The sequence below is a fragment of the Danio rerio genome, chromosome 6 (genome assembly GCF_052040795.2).
Source record: "Danio rerio strain M-AB ecotype USA chromosome 6, GRCz13ab, whole genome shotgun sequence".
Lineage (NCBI taxonomy): Eukaryota > Metazoa > Chordata > Actinopteri > Cypriniformes > Danionidae > Danio > Danio rerio.
Genome location: NC_141026.1, coordinates 19,746,290 through 19,770,942, shown reverse-complemented (window position 1 = coordinate 19,770,942; position 24,653 = coordinate 19,746,290). Strand labels below are relative to the sequence as shown.

General features: G+C 36.0%; 1 protein-coding gene and 1 long non-coding RNA gene across 2 annotated transcripts in view; both read right to left on the bottom strand.

The window, feature by feature from the left end:
• LOC147843476 (uncharacterized) overlaps nt 1-24,653 on the bottom strand; it is a 756,120-nt gene that overhangs the window by 429,759 nt on the left and 301,708 nt on the right. The window lies entirely within an intron of this gene.
• The window catches only part of prkcaa (protein kinase C, alpha, a), a 162,293-nt gene that overhangs the window by 51,123 nt on the left and 86,517 nt on the right, over nt 1-24,653 (bottom strand). The window contains 2 exon segments of the mRNA NM_001256241.2: nt 11,476-11,604; nt 12,304-12,415. Of these exon segments, the coding sequence (NP_001243170.1) occupies nt 11,476-11,604; nt 12,304-12,415 (241 nt within the window).

Here is a 24,653-nt window from a genome sequence, read left to right as displayed (position 1 = left end):
TTTGCTCAATTATGCAGTTTTAAAAAAGTTTTATGCACATTTTCAAAATTTATGCTGATCTTGCAATTTCCATTTAGTATTTGTATGCAACAGGTGGACAGAAACATAACCAGTGGCTGTTTAATGTTAATGCGTGTGGTCTTACATTCATCCAATGTTAAAACACACTTTCATTTTCCCATAACATACTCTACATTTTAGAAATCACCTAATTTCTTAAAGGGTCTAAAACAATTAATATGAAGGTTCTTTCTATATCCCTCCTTTCTGAGAGGCCACTGTACTGTAATTGGAGAGCCTAATTTGTCTGATTATTCTGCTGCTTACAGCATGAACTCTTTGGAGTGAATGCCAGGTGAAAACCAGGCACCGCTGGTGAAGCATGGTGGTGGCAGCATTATGCTGTGGGGATGTTTTTCAGCAGCAGGAACTGGAAGCCTAGTCAGGAGAGATCTGAAAATGGCTGTACACCGTCGCTTTCAATCTAACCTTATAGAGCTTGAGAGGTACTGCAAAGAGGAATAGGCAAAAATTCCCCAAGACAGGTGTGCTAAGCTTGTGGCATCATATTCAAAAAGACTTGAGGCTGTAATTGCTGCCAAAGGTGTATCAACAAAGTATTGAGCAAAGGCTGTGAATACTGATGTACATGTGATTTTTCAGGTTTTTGTTGTCATTGTCATTATGGGGTATTATGTGTAGAATTTTGAGAAAATAAATGAATTTAATTAATTTTGGAATAAGGCTGTAGCATAAAAAAAAAATGTAGAAAAAGTGAAGTTGGGAAAAAAGCAGCTTAGGACTAGTGATCAGGTGAATTGGATAAATAATGATGTGATTTGAAACGGGTGACGTCAACAGGTGATTGTAATTACGATTTGGTACAAAAGCAGCATCCACGAAAGGTCTAGCCTTTTAGGAGCAAGGATGGGCAGAAGATCAACATCAAGAAATACATTTTAAAATTATTGAAATGTTTAAAAACAGTTTCTCAAAGAAATATAAGAAGAGATTTAAACTAGAGGAATTTGAGTGCATCAAGGATCCTTCAGAGATCACCAAATGGGGTCAGGATTACTTTGGCAAACCTTTGTCAAGTAACACAATTTGTAGTTACAGTTACAACTGTACTGTGCCTAAAGGAAGCCCTTTGTTACAAACTCCAGAAGTGCCGTTGACTTCTGGGCTAGAAGGCAACTGGGATGGACCATCACAAAGTGAAAAACTGTACTGTGGACAGATAAACCAGTATTTCAGGTATTTTTGTGTAAGAAATGTGCTCCAGACCAAAAAAGAAAAGAATCATTCAGACTGTTTACCAGCAACAAATCCAAAAAGGCCTGTCACTGTATGGGGCTGTGTCAGTGCCCTTGTCAAAGGCAACTTGCACTTCTGTGATAGCACCATTAATGCTGAAAACTACATAGAGGGCCCTATCATACACCCGGTGCAATGTGGCGCAAGGTGCGGCGCAATAGTCTTTTGCTAGTTTCAGCTTGGCGCAAGAGTGGTTTTGAGGCGTTGCACTACGCTGTTTAAATAGCAAATGCATTAGCGCCCATAGGCATTAGCAAATACATGTGAGCCCATAGGCTTTCTGGTCTAAAAAGAAAGGCGTTCTGAGGTGCACTGCTGGCGCGTTGCTATTTTGAGAAACTAAGGATGCTTTCACACCTGTGAATCGATCCAGTTGTTCCGAAACTGAGATTACAAATGTTCACACCTTCACCTTCACACCTTCACACTTGTTGCTCTTTGCTCTTGGAGCAATTTCTTTCACACTGCAAAGTATCTAATCGGACCAAAATAGCTAAAACAAGTCGCGTGCGAGTAAGCTCCCCTTACATTGGTCAGAGTGTCAGGGTTTATTTTGCAGCGTCCTGCTCAGCTGTCAGGAGAGGTGGTGGTTTGGTGGTGATTGACAAGGTGCGCGCGACGTGTGTGAGGAGAGATGCGGTGGGGAGGGGTGGGGAGGGGTGAGAAGGGTGCGCGACGATGCTTGTTTGAGGACCGGGAGGGAGACGTGAGATTACCTGGAGATCATCACTCATTTGCGGGCATCCGAAGACTCGTGAAACTTCCCGGCCTACTCATAATTCTCTATTCATATAGCCATATGCCTATTACATATCTATAAAACACTGTGATATAACCACGCTCGGATTAGATCGCTTTCTCACTGCAATCGAACCGCTTCAGGATTCGTTTCAATTGAGCCGAGACAACCTCACTCATGCAGTCTCGGAGCGATTACTTTGGCGTGGAACAGAGTGCGATTGCCCTGTTCACATATGCCAAACGAACCGCGCTAACTGGTCAAACGAGGCAGGTTTCGAAACAAAAGTGTAGGTGTGAAAGCACCCTAGAATAGATTTTTCATTAGACCAAAACTAACCCGGTCTAAACTTGCGCCTCGCTTACACACTGCTTAATACGCACAAGAGAGCAACAGGCAAATATCTTTACATTAAAAAATTTAAATATTAAGGATATATATAGGATATAATAAGACTAGATATAGGATATAAATATAAAGGATTAAAATATAACAAAACATATTATTTTCTAGCCTACATAAATATGAAAAATCACTGCTTTTATGCCTTCTTCATCTCGGGAGGCTTTTTCAGTTCATTCATAACAATTTGCCTTTGTATAATGTTATTATTATTAGCAGTATTATTTATTATATCCATATTTATATTTGTTTTATTAAAAACAAGCTTAGATTTGCCCACCTGCAGGTTTTAGACCATATAGGGCACAGCATGTGTTTTAGGATATAACTTTTAGGATTTAACACACTTCGTTATTATTGTTCATTTATTCGTTTGCTGGAAATTAGAACTGAATTTAGAAATAGTTTTGAACCGAATATTTGTGCTTAACAAACGCAATTAATTATTTATAGACTAATTGATGTCTGTGAAGGTTTCCCTATCCAAGAGTGAACGTGAAAGTAGACCCATTATCTCTCATTCTCAGCAGTAGATGCTCTGTTTAACAGTTTTCTGTTAAAAAAAACTGTTAACTGTTTGCTAGTGAAATGCTAATTTTTTCCACTTAGACTTACTTTACGTCCAGTAAATAGCGAATGCGCTTATGGTGCGACGCAGCTGGCTCTTAAAGGTAATGGGAGATGAGACTCTAATTGGTTTATTCTCAAAACACACCTATAACTCATTAAGAAAATAAACTCAACCCTTTTAGACCATGCGCCACAATGCAAAGCGTATTTTCCCTTAGATCCCTTAAATTAGCAAAAATGCTTTCTGACACACCCTGAAAGCTTTTGCGCCCTGTGTTTTGCGCTCTGCTCATGGACCGTCAAAATAGAGCCCAGAGATTTTGGAGCACAATATGCTGCCTTCTTTTCCAAGGCTGCCCATGCATATTTCAACAAGATAATGCAAAACCACATTCTGCACATTACAAAGTCCTGGCTTCAAAGGAAGAGGGTACAGGTACTTGACTGGCCTGCCTGCAATCCTGACTTGTCTCTAATAGAGACTCTGTGGTAAATTTTGAGGCACAAATTGCGACAACGAAGACCCTGTACTGTTGCACACCTTAAGAGTTGTTTGCAGAATGGGACAGGTTTGCACCTAAAACACTTCATCACTTGGTGTCTTCAGTCCCTACACATCTTATTAAGGCAAGGCAAGTTTATTTATACAGCACATTTCAAACACAGTGACAATTCAAAGTGCTTTACATAAAGAGGAATAAAATAAACAAGTGTATAAGAATAAAAAACATTTAAAATGAGATTAAAAAGATTAAAATTTGTTTAAACAGGTTATAAAAGAATGAAAAAGAAAGAGAAAATAATGTGATCTGTCAAATGTAGCACAGTGATTATTTAGTAAAGGCACAGCTAAACAGATGTGTTTTGAGTCTTGATTTGAACGTGCCTAATATTGGAGCACATCTGATCATTTAGTGTTGTTAAACAAATGTATATGCACCCAGTACATGGAAACAGTATGTATATTGTACAGCATATACTCTTGCTTGATCACTTGTGCCATTACAAAATGCGCATTATTTTACTTACAAGATTTAATCTACAAGGCATGAAGCCTTAATGCTATTCTAAACATTCATATCATGGCTTTCTCTAAAGCTGCTTTAAAACAATGCATATTGTGAAACATTCTATGAAAACATATACTTGAATTTTGACTTGACAGATGTAGCTTACCACATCATCAGCATCTTCTTTACATTAGCATGTACTTACACAGATGCATGGCCATACTCATAAAGACAAATAAACATATGCACAGACAAACAAGCAAATCCTGCTTTCTATACAGTATGCACATATACGCATGCGCTCACACACAGTGAGTGTGAATGCAGCCTGTGATCTATTCCTGAACTCATCAGTCTGACATTCTGCTAATGGCATTTTCTTCCTCAGCCAGTGAACGTCACACAGACTAAATCACACTGCAGCTGCATGTGTGTGTGTGTGTGTGTGTGTGTGCGCAGTTAGCTGGCACGTTATAATCAGGCTGATTGTGCAGGTGCAGCTCCAGCACTCCAGACTCTAAGCATAGGGATCTGAAGACCGAGGCCTTCAGGCTCTTTGAATGACAACACTTTTATAATACACTGTTATAATGAGCACAGATGGTATACACACCAAATATAATATTTTAGGCTAGTGATAACATAGCACAGAGTATGAGAATAATCTATAATATTCCTAACACAACTGCAACTATAGATTGCAGATTCTTAGCAGCACAGCAACATAGTCACAGCCTCAGAATACCAATGGACTGACAACAATCTGTTCACTGACCGGACCAAAGCTCATTTCTGAGTGGCTTGTATTACGCAACCTCTATGTTCATTGCCCCCCAGTAAGAATCAAAAAGCTTGAGTTGCTAAACTAGAGAATTGATCTAAAGTTCATATTATTGATAAAAGATGCTTTAATTTATTTGGGACTAATAGGAAACATTATGTTTCCTACAAATTATGCCATGACAACATTACTGGATTCTGCTTAGGAGATCAATCACAGTTCATAATAACTGGTCTGTGATTGGTCTCCAAGGCAGAATCCCCTAATGGCCAATAACATTTGGTGAGTGGAATCTGCATGCAGGGTCACTCCCAGTCCTTAATTTGTAAATTGCGAGATCCCGGAACAGATTAGGGTAACGAATCAGTCGTGGATGAAAGTAAAGACTTTGGGGAGTTGCGGATGCAGGTAAAAGTAAACCAGGGAGGAGGATGGGTGAGAAAGGGGATCGCTAAAATGTGTTCCGGCACAAATTAAGCCCTGGTCACTACCATAGCAAATAGTTTTTTAAGCCACCCACATAGACACATTCAACAGCTCACTTCTGAGCCAGCCAATCCCTCTGAAGAGTTCTTAATTTGTGATTCATTCTGCCTCACCCACTGTGTGATATGCTGTATTTAGTGGCGGTTTAGTGCTGTCTTGTGTGCTGCTTTTGGGTATGTCAGTCTAGCTAAGATCTGAGAACTTGTTTTGCATGTCTGGATGACATTAGATCTTGTATGTCTTCAAATTGCTTATGCCTAAATTCAAGTGAATCAGAAGTTATTGTATTTGAGCCTCAGGTAAATAAGGCTAGTATAAAATAATCTGGGATGTTAAACCATTTGAAAGACCTAATAATCTTAGACATCTCTCAAAAATTAACAAAGTGAAGTAAAGTTAAAACTTTTCTCTAGAGTTAAGTCTTGACTACCATTTAAAGACATTGAGAAAGAGAGAGAGAGAGAGAGAGAGAGAGAGAGAAAGAGAAAGAGAGAGAAAGAGAGAGAGAAAGAGAGAGAGAGAGAGAGAGAGAGAGAGAGAGAGAGAGAGAGAGAGAGAGAGATAAATCAGTGCTTATTAAATGCAGAAATGAAATGGCTAAAACAACAATGAAGTAGGATTAGCTGTTATTGTTGTTGGTTAGATCAGATGTCCATAGCAGCATTAGGATTGTCTCAGGCTCCTGTCCAAAGCATTTCAATAATCACCATCCTTGAATATCAAAAATAACAGCTCCTGTTGTAGGTTGAGGCAAGAACTGCATAAAGTGACCATCTTAACTCTACAGGCCACGAAGATCAATAATTGACATTGTGGGCATCAAGAATTAAATTTGCATAACTTCAGGCCACCATATTTGGTGACACTGTTGGGGACATTACCCAGTTCTCATCATGCACTGGTAATAGAAAATTGTTGCCACCACCAGTCTCATGTGTTACTGTACATTTAGCTACTGGTTGAGTAGCATGTTCACACTCATTAACTTTGGCAAAAAACACCTGCTCTCCAAAGGGTGGTCATAAATGACACAAAGGTCGTGGTTGTGGAGGAATATAGGTACTAGGAACAATCATTGACAACAAAATTGTAAAATTCAGTCTTTATTGCAGATACTCAACTCTTTTAATGTAGAGAAAGATATTTTTAAGACTTTTTACAATTAATTTATTGAAAGTATTTTGTCCTTTTTAGCCTAAAAATATTTTAGGAGTTCCCCTGCAAAGTCTGGCATACTATTACTAACAGCAGGTGTTGAGGATGGCACATAAAATACTAGGAGACATCACCCACCCCTTGAGCAGATATTTTGAGTGGATACCCCTTGGGTGACATTTAAGGGCGATAAGATGTTCTACAAATGGTTATAAATTTACTTTTGTGGCTAAAGCAATTCGGTTCCGTAATAAATGTAGTTAATCGATAGGTTATTATTGTTATTAGTTATTATTATTGTTATCTATTTTTGTGTATGCGTGTGTGTGTACTTGATGTTCAGTGTTAATGTTTATTGTGAACAATAATGTATATGTGAAGGACCACCATGTCAGAATGAATTGCCCCAAGGGGATTAACAAAGTTTTGACCTAAACTAAACTAAACTAAATTCTGTGCAATCTCAGTGGTGCTATCGATGTTCAGATGGTTTGGTGCAGATTCCACTGTGTCAAAATGAAATGTTTCTTTGATGCACTGCGATGCTGTGTCAATTCTGTATCAGTTCAGCATGAGATCATAACCTGGTTATTACATACAGAAGTCATTTATCTTATATGGGATACATGCTACCCAGGCTCATTCTGCAAAAGTACTTCTATATACATTTCTGAAGATCGCAAAATACGTCCATGGCGTACGTTTTGTTTTGCATTATATGTTTTCACGAATCGCCGAGTCTGCTGTATTAGCTTTTTGAGATCTTAAATTTCTCTCACGAATGCCAATCGCGCCTGCTTTACTCGCGTAAACCCACCAGAGGCTGCTGTTGACTGACTGTTTGACTGACTGACCAATCGACTGACCCACCCTCCTCCTTCCCTAAACCTACCCAATTATATTGATTGACCCTTTCACCCACTTCCCTAAACAGCGGGAAAGCAGTCCATACAGAGGTAATCGGTCAGCTGATAAGCGTGAAAAGGAATGGCGTCATATCACCCTGTAGTGTTTATTTAAAAAATGAAATGCAGCCATACGTACCTTTGGCTACATAATTCGCGGTTTCCAGAAACGCCTATAGGGCTACATTTACATAATGACCCTATGTTGCATACAAGCGTGGTTGCCTATTATGGTGAAGAAGGGGAGCGTGAGTAAATAAAACTACATAAAAAGCAGTTACTGTGCACAATTTAGTGCTTGTGAGTTTGCTGGCACAGATGTTCACTGAAACTGAAGTTACAGCTAAACTCAGGAGCAACTACTTTATTGATAGGGAGAAAATGAAAGCTGTAAACTTCATTTCTGCTTCTCTCTCTCTCTCACTGTGGACTTTTGACCTGCTGACGTGTGTAAACATTTATTCTCCTCTCTTGGTTGTAACAGTGATACTTGTGAGCATGTCTGCGGAGCTAGTTTTCTTCACCGCGTTTATCATGGATCAGCAGTGATAATCATGGATTTTCTTCAGTGTTCGTGTTACAGCTCAGTGAACATTGCTGATGGATAGAGCCAATCACACTCCTTTCTGTTGGGTGTATGAACCCAATGGCTAATCAAATGAGTTTACAAAAAGCAAAGGGGATTAATATTTACATTTGTTTATTTGTTATAAATGCTCATGTTGTCTTCTGTGCATGTACTTGAGTTTTATTTGATGCATTCAAAAAGAGTGTTTTCTTTGAGCAGGTAACGGTACAGTTCATATATCTGACTGCTTGTATTAAAATACAAAACTATATTCTTGTGTTGTAAAGTCAAACATAAAATTGTGTGTTGAAAGCATTGCCAATGCACCTTTATGCATTGAGATATCGAATTGAACTGAATCGATAATCCTAACCGAACTGAACCATAAGTCCAGTGTAGGTTCACACCCCTACTGACCAATGTCTCAGATTGTCTCAGTTATGTATGCGTGTATCCATTGTTCCCTCAATGTGGGAACAGAGACATTGGGTCCTATCATACACCCAGCGTAATAGGGCGCAAGACCTGTTTGGAGCAATTTGTTGCTATTTTCAGACCAATGCAAGCCTAATTTTTAAGTTTTGCACCACAATGTTTAAATATTAAATCGATTTGTGCCTTTTTGTGGACCCATGGGTGTTCTGATCTAAAAAGGAGGCGTGTTAAGGCACACTTTTGCTGTTTTGAAGAACTAAAACAGAAAGCATGTCTAAAGTCCAAAGCAGAGCATGTTAGTTATGCGCCTTAAACACTTTGCTTAATACATATAGGACGTTCAACGATAAGCAAATATCTCTACAAAAAAAAAAATAATAATAAATTGAACAATTAAAATATTACTATTATTAAGAAAATATTATATTTATGTAGAAAATTATTATTTTCTACATAAATATAAAAACCACTAGCTCCATGCCTTCATAATCGCAGGTTTTTTTTCAGTTTATTCATGACAACTTGCTTTTATATAATATTATTATTAGTATTATTATTTATTATACCCATATTTATACTTGTTTTCATAAAACAAGCTTAGATTTGTCCACCTGTCAGTTTTTGGACCATATGGGAAATAAAAGTAAGACGTGTGTTTGGATATAACTATTATTTTTTTTCATTTATTTGTTTGCTGAATATTACAACTGAATTCAAAAAATTGTTTTGAATCAAATCTTTGAGCTTAACAAAATTAAATATATACGCTGATGGATGTTTTCAGTGGAGTGCATACAACACACTCATACACTTTGGACAATTTAGCCTACCCAATTCACCTGTACAGCATGTCTTTGGACTGTAAGGGAAACCGGAGCACCCGGAGGAAACCTACACGAACGCACGGAGAACATGCAAACTCCACACAGAAACGCCAACTGAGCCAAGGCTCGAACCAGCGACCTTCTTGCTGTGAGGCGACAGCACTACCTACTGCTTCACCCCACCCACAACTCATTAAGAGAATAAGCACAACGCTGTTAGAACATGCGTCACAGTGCAAACCATATTTTTCATCCTTAAAACAGCAAAAGTGGATTCGGACACACCATTTATGCTTTTGTGTCATGTGCTTTAGACTTTGCGCCTAGATTGTTAAAATAGAGCTTATTATGTCTTGACAACTACAACCCTGAATCACCAGTTGAATGGTGAGTGCTATCTTATCTTCTAAGCACTCACCTGAATGGAGTCCTGCATTCAAGCAGCTATAATACTCATATGGTATCTTAGTTGCCTCACATGCAGTTTCCACTGGCCAAAATTTAATTCCATTTATACATTTCAGACTTATTGGTCTGCAAGGGGAATCTATTAATGAAGGATTTAACTAGTCATCATTAAACTATTAAAACACTGAACACAAACTGTGTGATGAAGTAAGTGAAAGATGGAGGAGGATGTCTATTGCAGCAAAAGTTAGGCTTCTTGTACAACTATTTGTCAGAGAAAATTCATTCATTTTCTTGTCGGCTTAGTTCCTTTATTAATCCGGGGTCGCCACAGCAAAATGAACCGCCAACTTATTCAGCAAGTTTTTACTTGCCCTTCCAGCTGCAACCCATCTCTGGGAAACATCCACACACACATTCACACACACACACTCTACGGTCAATTTAGCCTACCCAATTCACCTGTACCACATGTCTTTGGACTGTGGGGGAAATCGGAGCACCTGGAGGAAACCTACGCGAAGGCAGGTAGAACATGCAAACTTCACACAGAAACGCCAACTGAGCCGAGGTTCGAACCAGCGACCTTCTTGCTGTAAGGCGACAGAACTACCTACTGCGCCACTGCCTCGCCCCGACAGAGAAAATGCAAATATTTAATTAGATGTTTCTTCAACAACATACAGTTCTTTTCCTGTGTTCGTTGCACAACCAGCCAGCGGTTTTGAGTACAACGCTCTCTGTCACACAGTAAAACAGTTAATGTTATTTTTTGAAGCAGAAAACATTGAAATATTAAAATGGCCAGCCCAAATTCCTGACCTAAACCTGTCTGAAAATTTCAAGAAACAAAGTTATGGCTAACACAAAGTTATGTGACAATTTAATGGCTAAAAAAAAACTGTTGTCACTAAAATGTGGAAGAGCTGGAACTGACCAGAACACCTACCTTTCATAGTGAATGAGCTGCAAAATAAGTGACATTAAGCAAAATGCCTGGTTGTTATTGTGGAAGAAATAGACTTCAGTTAATTAAATGATAGCTTGTTTGTAATTTGTAAGCGCATGAACTTTGTTTTCTGTGTTTTTGTTGATTTCACGCTGTACACCAAAGGTACCACCTTTTTGCCACTCATGGCATTTAACCCCTGATGGCATTAGTGGAAGCAATAAAATTGGAGTTCGTGAACAGAACAAACAGTTGCATGTCATCTGCATAGCAGTAAAGGTTAAGTGTGTGCTAATGAAAGATGTGACAAAGCAGATGCCTATAGTTACTAAATCACAGCCTATAGTTAATAAAATAAACCATATTTAATATAACACGTAATATAGATCTCAGAGCAACACCTTTCGAACATTTGAACTGAGATACAGTAATTGGTATTTGTGTTAGTCTGAGCAGAAAAGCACATTGCTACAAATGTTGAACTGAGGAAAAGAAGAATAGTGGGAACTATGTTTCTTGCTAGGTTTGCAGACAGACATCAGTGGGGTGGTGCCAGGTCTATCTAGCAAGAATGAGCAGCAATGTGGAAGTCAGCAAAAGTGCTAACTTGAATTATTAGTCAAAATGTTCCCAGGGAGAGAACAGTTTATAAAGATAGTGAGTTGTATTTTGAAAAAAGCTAATCATTTAACAGAAATAATGGAAATGGTATATTTAATTGGACTGTGAGTAGCATCAGGATCAGTTGGGTGTTTGTAGCCTAGAGCAAGTGCTTTTACTGAAAAGAACAGATCAGTGATTTGAGAGGTAAAAGTTATTGCTATCTAGATATGGGATATGGCAACAAGTATATAGAGGAATACAGGAGCCATAAACATAATTTACACCGTTAAATTGTTGGCCATATTAAAAAAAGAGAAACTTACCTGTGACATGCATTTTGTCGCCAATCACCTCAATCTTCATGTAAAGGCGTCCCCGTCTCTCTGTGTGGTCCGTTCCACAAAGGCTTGGCACATTCATCACACACTGCTTATGGACATTCATATCACAGGCTGTGAACACAAACAGATTTTAATAATAAATAAAATAAATGCCTCTTATATTAGCATGGAGACGGAGGTAGGGTTGTGCGATTTGGGGAAAATATCTAAAAGCAATTTTTCTGACAGATAATGCGATTGCGATTTAATTTGCGATTTAATTTTGTAGTTAAGCTTCAGGTCAATAATCTGACAGCAGTTCCAACAATTCTGCGACAGCTCTTAAAAATGACCCTTTTTTGTTTGGCGTCTGTGACTTTGAAACCAAAATATTCCCATGTTATCAATGTCCTGTTTTTCTTTGATATTAACTCGTCTAATAATGCTTCTGTGACAGCAGACGCAATTATCCAAATTGTCCACGCTTTTCTGTATGTTTTATTTTTTATTGTGGGTGTTCTGCATAGTTCGACTGAGTAATTCTGATTGGGCAAAACATAAGTGTGCTCACCCAATTGGCTAGTAAGGCAAACACACACAGACGGCATTTGCTCAGGGTGGGAAAAATTAAATAATACATATATATTTTATATCACAGCTCCTTGCGATTAGCTAATCGAAACGTTTTAAATTAAGATTGTGATTTGATTTTGATTAATCGCGCAGCTCTAGATGGAGGTGACCAAAGTCCTTAAAATAACCACCCCAATCAATAAATACTTTAATAATAATAAAACCAATACATTAAAAAAGGCTTTGTTTTATACTTACAGTCACATTTCATTCCTTGGTGTATGAGTCCATATAGAAGAGACCCACAGTGGTCACAGAATGTGGGACTGCCATAAGTGTGGATCTTAAATTTGTGCTTGCTCCTAGGATCCTACTCGGAGAAAAAAAAAAAACAGAAACAGAGAGAAAAAAGGAGTTAAGGAATTGAGTCGGAAAAACACTGAAAGGTATTGAGTCAGAATAGGAGACTACAGCACAGTTAAAATTTCCATATTCTTTAATTGCCTTGGTAAAACAATGTTATCCCATGACATTTCAGAATGCTACAGGTTTCTTTGTTATACAGTAGATCATTGGTTTCCAATGACAGTTCTGCAGTCTTTAAAAATCTCAAGTTGTAGAGGTTAGAACATCAGCATACAGTTTGCATCTGGTATAGACAGGGTGTTAAAGGGCACCTATGATAAAAATCATCTTTTGGGAGCTGTTTGGAAAGAACTGTGTGGAGGTATAGTGTGTCCAGAGTCATTTCGGAGTGATAGAAACACAGTAGTTCTCTTTTTTTTATTTCCTGACGTTAAAATAGGATCAAATTCCCTCCCATTTTGAGGCCCACCACAAAGTGATGTCACAGTGTGATGTCCCCGCCCACCAATTTGATTGACAGCCGCATATTAACATGCCTCTGTAGTAACAAGTATAATCAAGACAAGATGTGCGAAAAGCAACTGGAATTAAAAGATTTGTTCAGCTCGCTGTGATCAATCATCATCAAACATTATCAAAATTTAGTTTCACAAGTTTAAAACCTTTTCAAAATAGAGCACGTCAGTAATGAATTAAAGAGATTTTACCGTCTTTACTTCATCACCACAGCCGCGTGTCAGTACAATTGTAAAAGAAGTTGCTTCAATCACGGTTTGTGAACGTTAAATCAAACAGCAGTGGATGTTAACGTGCATCCTGTCACATTTGCATGCAAAAACAGTGCGAAGTTAAACTCACACACTGTGTGTGTGTGTGTGTGTGTGTGTGTGTGCATGAATACTTAAACAGTAAGATGTTTTAGAATGAACAAAACAACACTTTAGAAGTTTTACAGTGTGCTCAGCCTGCTGGTTTATCCACTAGCACACATTTTTATCATCACATAATCTCTTGTAACAAAGTCACATGACTTTTTTTAATGCGCATAGTGGAACTTATTTGGTAAAAGTGTTTCCATCATAGTTTACGTGCATTTTTTTCTTATCGAATAACAAGTTTATCCTACTCAGTTAGGCCAATATGTTTTTTTATGCACATTTTCAAAATTGATGAACATCTTGACATTTCCATCAACCGTTTTTTATGCGCATATCCGAAATGTGCATAAAAATATTTGGATGAAACATAGCTATTGTGTTTGACTCATCGTTGCAACTCCACAACAAATACATCAAATAATCATTGGGATATTTCTTACTGTAGTATTTCTCACAATCGTTACGTGAGATCTGCTTCCTTCATGTCTGTCATTGTGCTGTTTATCTTACGCAGCCGAGGTTGAGATTGAGGCACATTCTGATAGGCACATGGAAATAATGAGTGGGGAGAACCAGCATTAAAGGCAAAGGCCACAAAAACAGCTACACTGTGTTCAGAGCAAAATAATCCAATATTCTGAAAGGTACAATAATCTGACAGATGTTTTGAGCTGAAACTTTACAGACACATTCTGAAGACTTATTTTAAATCTTGAAAAAGGAGAAATATTTGCTCTTTAAGAAAAAAATGTCAGGTTTGTTACTTTTGAGACAAAAATAAAATAAAAATAAATTGCTACTATACCATGCTTTTGTCTATATACATCTGGAGTTATTTAATTGAAAAACAGTGACATGCTGAAGGTAAACACAGAGGGTGCTTTTAACATCAGTGTACTGTAATATTAGCTGATAATATCAAGAGTTGGTTTTATTATAATTTTATTCATGTTATGGAGCATGAGAGCCTTCGGCCGTCGCCATCCACTTTCAGCATTCGGCTTACTTTTGAAAAATGAAAATCATTCAGATATATATATATGATGGTGAGCAATGATGACAGAATTGTAATTTTTTTTATACACATTCTATTTAATCTTCCAATCTAGACGATTACTTGCACTTTCTTGATCTACAAATCTAAAAATGGGAGTCATTGTTTAGTTTTTTATCCCTAGTTTTAAAATCATTTACTATATTCTTTCCAAAACATTAATGAAGGAACAGGAGAATATCTAATCCAACAATGCCTCAAGACGTAATGCATGAGAAAAATTTTCCTTTCAAAGAGTTCAAAGAGTTTCCATTTCAAAGGCCTGACCATGGCCAAACATTATAAACACACCCTCACATCAAAAACGTCCACTTTTAAAAATGGATGAATATTTCATGGATGGTTGACTAAAATCAGCTATAACAGTGTTCAACAACATTTAACACATGCTTCAGTGTTGCTCCGGAAATCACAATAATGATCCAATCTGTCTATTATAATTCCACTATAATCAAAATAGCCAATAAAATCTAATAGAATAAAAGCTTCCTGTCATGAAATTATTGTGCTTTCTCCATGTCTAGTTCCAGAGAGAGAGAGAGAGAGAGAGAGAGAGAGAGAGAGAGAGAGAGAGAGAGAGAGAGAGAGAGAGAGAGAGAGAGAGAGAGAGAGAGAGAGAGAGAGAGAGAGAGAGAGAGAGAGAGAGAGAGAGAGAGAGAGAGAGAGAGAGAGAGAGAGAGAGAGCTTACTTCACACAAATGTCTCTGATTCTACCACAATTCCAGCACACCACAAATACGGAGAAACTCCATTATATTTTGGGAGAAAATGAAAAGTGTCTCCACCTAGCAGCACAGTACGTGTCCTCATGCCACCATATGAGAGAAAAAGGCTGAACCCCCTTATCCCTTATTAAAGCTCTCTGTCCTTACCATTTATTATTATATACTTTTGTTAATCTTTTTTTTTTTTACTTGTTTATTGTGACAACATATATGTATAAAATAACTATATGTATATGTGTTTGTTTATTATTACTTATATTTCTTTTATCTATATGAATGTCCTTTATTTTGTTATTGCTTTGGCAACATTGTGATTTGTTTTACAGTCATGACAATAAAGCTCTTTGAATTTGAATTTGAGGGAGAGAGAGAGAGAGAGAGAGAGAGAGAGAGAGAGAGAGAGAATCTCACAAAAAAGTGCAAGTACAGTCATTGTTCAAGACTTATTAGGGTTCCCAAGCAGGGGTTTTTGAGTTAATAAAGAGCTAATGATTAACTGATATACGATAAATAGCAATTAAAGATATATATATATATATATATATATATATATATATATATATATATATATATATATATATATATATATATATATATATATTTATATATATATATATATATATATATATATTGTGTGTGTGTACACACACATACATCTATATATACATCTCTCTCTCTCTCTCTCTCTCTCTCTCTCTCTCTCTCTCTATATATATATATATATATATATATATATATATATATATATATATATATATATATATATATACATACATATACATACATACATACATACATACATACATATGTTCATTCACTCATTTATGAAAGCACTTGAAAAATAATCAAGTCACTTTCAAGGCACACTATATGTTTTTGCCGCTAGAGGGTGAGTATATTCAGAACAAACAAAGGTGTAGTCTAATGATGCAGTGACTGAGTGTGGAATTATGGCAGTTGTCATCATAATTACATCCTATAGGACAAGACCGTAGAGGCAATTGCAAATTGTTGAGTGTGGCGCAGCACGAAAGCATCAGAGCGTTTATTATGCTACAGTTGACCTCTTCAAGCTAATTTAGTCTTAAACACATGGGGAAGAAGCAGTGCTGTTTAACTAAATACATTTTAAAAGTTTTTTATTTATTTACAATGCTGCTCACTGCAGTCTAATAAACCAACACAAGGTTGATGTGTATGAAATCATTAGCATAGTGACACAGGACACGGCCCATTTATAATTGCTTATTTTTCTGTATTTGAACATTCTTCAAAACATTGTGCTAACATAAGGCAAGTACACATGTCGGCAAAATACATACCACAGTTACAGAGGTTGTTGGATATTATGATAATAAAAAGTACATATTGTCCATGTTTACTTTTAATAAGACTAAGCGAGTTCTAAAGTAACAATCTGCCATTGCTCTAAATAAACCCAACTGGTTTAGAGAAAGCAATATAATGACAAGACCATGCATAGCATTAAAAAAATAATCCATAAACCATAAACTGGGCATTTCAGGACATAAAGCTAAAGAAGATTATGAGTACGAGTACAGTTTATTTTTACCCTATACAGTATGCAAAGGTTTGGACACCCCTCTGTAGCTGTATTGCAATGTGCTCTTTCTTTATAACAGAACATTGCAGTGCTATGCCATTCGGTTTCTTGACAAAGCAAGATATTGTCATGTTTTTTAGAGAGAAATACAGTTTAGCAGTATTATGAAAGTGAAAAATAGGCTATGCACCCTCTGTTTTGTGTGGATTTCAAAACCTGTAGTCATTCAATGCTGATTGATTACAACACAAAATTGATTTGAGAGGACCCTAAAGCTGGTCAACACTGGACTTTTCAGGAATCATTTAAGAGGTTGAAGTTTCACCAATGTTGGATTATTCAGCAGGACAATGACCCAAAGCACAGTTCCAGATCTACCAAGGAATTCATACTCAAACCTCATTCACACTACAAGCGACTCACAGAAGCAAAGCGACAAGCAACCGTTCATTTCAACGGAGAGTCAGCAACTTCCAGCAACCTCTGTCTACGCGAGTGACAGCGACCGTTGGCGACCAGGTGGGCACTGCGAGCGATGCAACAAGGTTGAAAATCCTTCAACTTTACGCAAATGAAGAGTAACTTTCTTCAGCGACAGCCAATAGGTGCGCCAGTAGAGCTCAAGGGATCCTCTCTCTGCTTGCTCAGAGGCCCATTGTATTTGTTCTGTATATACCTACACAGACATGCGTTTGCAGTAGAGCGACAGGCAGCTACAAAATCTCTGCTAGTCTGTATGAGACATCAGACACGATACAATGTAATAGAATGGCCATCTCAGTCCACAGACTTGAACATCATCAGAAATCTATGGATTGATTAAAAAGGCCCGTTCACGGTCGACATCCATCACACCTGACTAAAAATTTTTGCTAAGAAATATGGTCCAAAATGCCTTCAGCAAGAATTCAGGGACTTGTCCTTGGCTATAAAAAGCATCAACCGGCTGTTATTTCAGCAAAAGGTGGCTCTACAAAATATTGTTATTATTATTCTCTTGGGATGCCCAAATTTTTGCACCTGTCTGTTTTTGTTATGATTTAAATTGTATTGCATCTGTTAATTAAATAAATGCTATGTCAGAACGAAAATCTTGCTTTTTCTATAAGGTATAAAATATATTCAAATAAAATGACTGCTTTGAAAGACCAGCAGGCGATGACTTGCAATTATGAGGGGTGACCAAACTTTTATATATATAGTTAATACTTCAGGTGATTCCACATACCCTTATAAAAACAACGCACAAACTATGTGACTGACCTTAATAGGAGCAATTGAAGACCAAAGTGTAAGTCAAATCTGAAAGTCCTTATTTTATTTAGTACTGACTGTGAGATGATAAGTATCATACAGTATACCTATCTATCAACATTTAAATCTGCCAGACACATGTAAACCTTTCCTGTCATTAAAAATGATTACATACAGTAGGTATTCATTAGGTACCCACCCAGAATGACCTTTACCACCTGTTAATGAGTCATTCCAGAGACTTCTCCCTAACCACCAGATGGCGCAACTAGGCTCTGTTAAATGCACAGCTGTGTTAACATAAAGCTTAATAAACAAATTCAGAATTCTTGCAAAAACTGATGTGCAAAACCTGAATATTCTAAAAAAAAACATGAAGCAAATTTGTTAAAAGCTTTGTAAAACTGTATTTCCTTTAATCTTTTTTTTAAATGATAAAAGTAGAAAAAGATTAATAACAAGAAGTGCAAAATATGTAATCTATATATATATATATATATATATATATATATATATATATATATATATATATATATATATATATATATATATATAAATACATAAATACATTCTAAAGTTTCCAAAAATTATAAAACTTTTGTAAGTATGTGTGCAGACTTCCAGTAAAAGAACTATAAACTATATTCACTAAGGGAAAGGCATTTTAAACATTACTGAAATATTGTACATGCAAAACTGAATATGCATTTAATATGTACATGTATATGTCTTTAACAAGCCAGTACACTGCCGCTTGCTCTGCCAGAAGATACACTGAAATTATTATAAACTAACTTTTATTAGCTTTTATTTGATGCATCCAATTATTTTCAAAAAGACCTTTAGTGATTTTTTATCAGTAACTATTTGCATTAGTGCTGTCATCCATGTCCTTCTTTGATTGCAGAGCACATGGAAATTTAGTCTCTGGGTCAGAAGTGGTGTGAACAAACACGCAGATTTGAATTTTCAAATACTCTGATGTGATCACAAGATGCAGTGATAAACACAACAGTGTTGACTCATTCTTGTCATTTTATGGTTTTCCAACGAGCTCTGACATATTCTGACTTCTGTCAGCATAACAAGGATTAGAGAATGATTGATGTGGGTGTAGCAAGAGATGTACAACCTTTTAATTTTGAGGTTAATAAGACACTAAGCTCCTATTTCAGACAATTTGAGACATTTGTTTTTTGTTTATTTAAGATTGGTAATTGCATTAAAGGGCACCTATGGTTAAAATCCATTTTATGGTTGAAATCCATTTTTCAAGCTGTTTGGACATACATATGTAGGTACAGTATAGTGTATAGACCGTCATATTGGGGTGATATAAACACACCCTTTTTTTTTCTTTTCAATCTAACAACATAAAAACCGTGGACCAATTGGAGCAGTTTTGGGACCGACCGCAACTTGACGTAGGAGTGCAGTTTCCATGCCCACTGAATTGATTGACAGCTGTGTATTAACATGTCTCCGTAGTAATGTGCATAATCATGTTATCAAGACAGGACGTGTGCAAAGCAACCAGAAATAAAAGGTCTGTTCAGTTTGCTAGGATCATCAAATGTGATCAAGAGTGAGTTTTACAAGTTTAACATGTTTTAAGACAGTGCATGTTTGTAATGAATTACAGCGTGAAGTGCTAGCCTTAAAGGCACAGTTCACAAAGACCGGCACCTGATGCTCAGAGCTACAAAATAGAAACTTCTAAAAGGTTTAGTAAATAATCTGATGCGTATTTTGAGGTGAAAATGTACAGAAACATTCTGAAGACACAAAAGATACATAATAAATGTGGAAAAAGGAGTATCCTAGATGCCCTTTAAGAAAGGTTGATCTCTGCTGCTCTGTCAACTTTTGAGGTTGAAAATACACTTTAGTAGTTTAAAATAGTTATATAATAAAACAACCAATAAGAAACAATATAGAGAAAAGTAAGTCTATAAATAAAAGAAAATACCAAATATATAACAGAATATGTACTGGCAGTTTATTACAAGGTTTTTGTACCTTAATATGCAACACCAACCAAGACAATATATCACTGTAAATTATTAAAAATGTTAATAAAAGTCACTTTTTTCAAAATATTCAAGGTTAAAAGTTGTTGGAGAAAAGATCAAGATAAACAAACAAACAAACAAACAAATAAATAAATAAATAAATGGGGGGAAAATAAAAACACAAATCACAAAATACAGAAAACTGCCAGTTTGCAGATATTTTTACAGTGAAGCTGAAATGTTTTCAAGATTAAAGACCGCATTAAATTAAAGGCTGACAGATTTATTAAATTTTGAATAAATGATTAATTATTACAATTGAATTTTATTATATGGCTGATAAATTAATGGGTGTGTATTGTTTTCCACGGTCATCCAAAATGTATAAATGATGTAGAAAAAAAAAGAAAAAAAAAAAGAAAAGAAAAGTAAGAGAAAAAGAGAAAGTATTTTTCAAATGGCATTTTTGTCAATTTAAGATTTTGAATTAATCTGTCCTCACATTTATTGTATACAAAATAATCTTTATAAAGCAGTTATAAAATGTACTGTAAGAACAGTGAAGGTTTGAAAACCTCTAAAATGAAAAATGTGTTTTTCCAATTTTATAATTCACACATTTGTGCAGTGTGCACTTTGTCTACTGAAGGAAGCATCTGGATGATCAAAAGCGGAAGCTGTTTAGCATTTTTCACATTAGCATGGATTTTAACATGAAAGGCCAATCTGGATTCGGACATCTGTAGATGATTCTTTTCTTCTTTATTGTGAATCAGCCATACAGTCCTTATTTCACAGTCTCTCTTAATTAGACTTATAGCTGTTACCTCGCAATATTAAGCCAAAATATATGTACAATTGCTATTTTTCTGAAGTAAAATTTTTAATAAGTTATACTCCTCATTCTACATTTTTCCCTTGACTGACAATAATTGGTGTTTCTAGGTACAACATGCCACATCTGTTCGAGCTCCAATAACGTAACAGATACCATATGCTGTGTCATTTTGTTGATTTTGTTAAAACACATTTGTTTTCCATCTTTTAGTAAACAAAATCTTGTTAATAACACAACAAATGTTTACTTGATGCTATTAAACAGTGTACATGAATTATAGTTTTATGAACACATTTTATTTAATTAATTATTATCTATTTTTCTAACTAAATGCATGCATACACAGTAAAAAAAATGCAGTTCCACGATTTATTCATGTTGTCCCAACACAAATTGATTAAATTAACTTTACACTTTTAACAAATTTGTGTGGATTGAGCATAACAAAATCAAGTTGTCCCAATGAAATCTCAAACATTGTGTAGTTTCAGCTCATTTTAAATAAGTAGTTTAAACAAGATATATATATATATATTATTAAAATATATATATATATATTTTTTTATTAAATACACTCAAATATATATTTATAGATATATCAATATATATTGTAGAAACATATTTATTGTTCAATTACACAGAAAATAATGACACATTGAACCAAATAAAAAAAATATTTTTGTTTTTCTTCGAAGTATAATTTAACTGTGGTTCAAAGTATAAAATGTAATTTAATCTAAATCAAACATATTTATTGCTGTCAAGAAAAAGATAAATGTTTTCCCCAAAGTAAATATGTAAACAATAAATAAATATATAAACAAAAGTGTCCCTCTATAGTACGAGGTAGAAAAGTATTTTTAAACAATGTTTCAAAATAAATACTGTAATTTGTTACACCTAAATTTATGTAACCATAAAATTATAGATTTGACTTGGCTGAAAAAAGTATTTTAGCATCAATATTATATTTAAAATAATTATTATGTCCAAGAAAAATAAAAACATTGACTCAAAGGTAAAATATTGTTTTTATATACAATGAATTAATTGAATTACTTAGCTTCCACTTAAAATCAAAATCCAAGTATAAAGTTGTTCTTTGAACTGAACTATAATAAATACTTGTTATTTTAGGCTATGCTATTGCTAGTTATTTTATTTTCAATACTGACATAAACTGTACACTGTAAAAAAATCCACACAATTATTTAATGTTGTCCCAACACAAATCCTTAACTTTAGAGTTTTTGTACACATTTATGTTGATTGAACATGAGTAAGTTGTGTGGATTCAGATCATTTTAAATAAGTAGTTGGAACAAGCAGCTAGGTGAGTCTAGGTGCTTTAAATATGGATTTAGATGTCAAGCAAGAAACTGAAAAGCTCATAAACAGTGTAGTCACAACTGCTGGTTTAAAATAAACATACTACTTTGGGAAAAACAAATGGTTTTAAAAGGTTCACAAAACCCTTAAGTACTTTTTTTGAGATTTTAACAGATTTGTGTGTGTTGAGCACCAGTTAAGACAATGTTAGCACCTGTTAGCTTTAACTGTGGGAAAAACTTTATAATTTTGAGCTTTTGTCAGCTAATTTCAGCTTTCGGGTTTAAAAAGATTTTTGGGGCGGGATCAAAATTGGTGACGTAGCGCAAAACTGCAAGTGCAAAGATGACGCGTTGGTTTCTCATTATTTTTCAAAGCGGAGTTTCCTTATCCTATAAGAAGAGCCTGCTTCTTATTTTGTTCATGACTGCGCGTGCTTTCTCAAAGCAAGGCAGACCTGCCAGTGCCAAGCTGTGAGATACTACCTTGATCACTGGGTGAAACCGCATCCTCAGACCCACGGCATACAGTATTTAGCCATTCATGAAGGGTGATATGTGTCTGTTTAGATGATCCACGGGGTTTGTTGCATGTATTTCCCTGCAATGCTGTCAGGGCTGATACAGCAAAGCTGTTTGTGTGAAGCAAGCATTTTTGTCGGGAGAGCTGTACGAGAATTGGAGAATGGTGGACATTTAATCTGGAGTTCGTTCACATTTAGACACATCATCATGCAGCTGTGTTAACCTAAATAATCTAGATTACCAGCAGGGCTAATGGTTGAAATAGACAGGGCAAGAGACCTGCTGCACTGTGTCTGCATTCAGACCCAGGGATTGAGAGAAAAGTCCTTTTTTACTGTTTATATAAACACGATTATCTTTACAATTGTATAAATTGTGGTTGTGTGTATGAAATTACTAATAACAAATGTAACAGAGCATTAAATTACTGTTTATTTCTTTGCATTTTAACTTTGTAAACCCTAAAATCATGCATCTCCTCATGGTTTGTGTCTCATTTTGTGAGCTAACTGAAAACAGTTGTTCGCTCCCCACCTTCTCCCATGCTCTGCTGGCCACGCCCACTCCTGCCCTTTGCTCACGGAGCTTCATGCTCATTATCATGGATCTTTTGAAAAAGTTCTGATGTAGACCTAAACCGAAAGTGGGGGGTGTCATGACCCTTTAGGTTTACCTAGGGGGTTAATTTTTTTGCTTTAAGGCAAACTAAATAAAACCAGTAATAACCAGAAACCATAATTTTTACTTAACCCATTATAAAAATGTACGTTGAACGAAAATTTTTCACTTTTCAATTTTTCACGCTTCACTTTTTTTCAGTTTACCTACTGATAGCATGACTACATTTTCAGGGATTTTGGTGACAGCACAGAAAGTAACATGGCAGTGGCATATATTTTAGATCAAAGTGGTAAAGAGAGTGGAAGAGGGCGGTGGGCTTCCTCTCATTTGTGGCTTGTGTTAATTAGCCCTCCATCCTCTGTTTATTATTAATGCATCACTTAAAGTGCGGCAGTTATAAACCTGCCCTCAGTTCCTATACCCCAGTGGATAAACAGGATTTCTCCACCATAATGACCTGCGTGTCTGCATAATTATGTGTTTGTGTGTGTGTGTTTGCTTGAGTGCTGGTCGATGGCAGCTAACTGTTCGAAAAACCTTTACGAGCTGTAAGCCATACGGAGAATTCTGCTGTTTTATACACAGAAAAGATCAGTATCAATAGGTTCACGATAACAGCCTTCCAAAATGTGATGTAATGTTCTGAGAGTATAGGCCTGCATAATGAGACAATTTTCATGGTGACCAATATGAACACAAAGAAAAACTGGAGTGAAAAGCCTTGGTGTTTTTATTTTTTGGAATAAAATCTGAATAAAATTAAAATGATGAAGATAAAAATGCTAAACTTAACCTAACATAAACGCTCTTAGCGAACTGGAATCAACTGGCTTGATTTGAATAATGACACTATTGCCTTCTGCAGTGCTGCGTGTATAGCTGAAATGAACTTGTTTCATAATTAATGAACTTTGCAACACAGTTATTGACCTGAAGTGAAACAACACTGGACTAAACTGAGCTGAATAATGAAACTATTATCTTGTCAACAGCTGCTTTATAGTTTATTCTGAACTTGTTTCGTAATTGATGATTGGTATTTTATAAAGCATTACATAAAGTGCTTATTTTGTGTCTTGCAAAACGGTGAACGGTGTGTCTGATGCTTTAGTCATTCGTTTCAAACATTGATATATGCATGTGCACACAATCACACATGTACATAAGCAATAGACTGAGGGTGTTGGTGACAGACACTGCTTGATGCACTGTAGGTGGTACAGGCAGAGATGTTGCAAGCCAGGGAAGAATATGTCTATATGTGTGTGTGTGTGTGTGTGTGTGTGTGTGTGTGTGTGTGTGTGTGTGTGTGTGTGTGTGTGTGTGCGTGTGTGTGGAAAAGGGCTCTAAATATAGTCCCTGCTGCAGCTGTAGTCTGTGATATAAGGGAGAACATTCTCAGGGTTCAACCAAACAGTGACACTGGGCTATGCTTTTGACTGA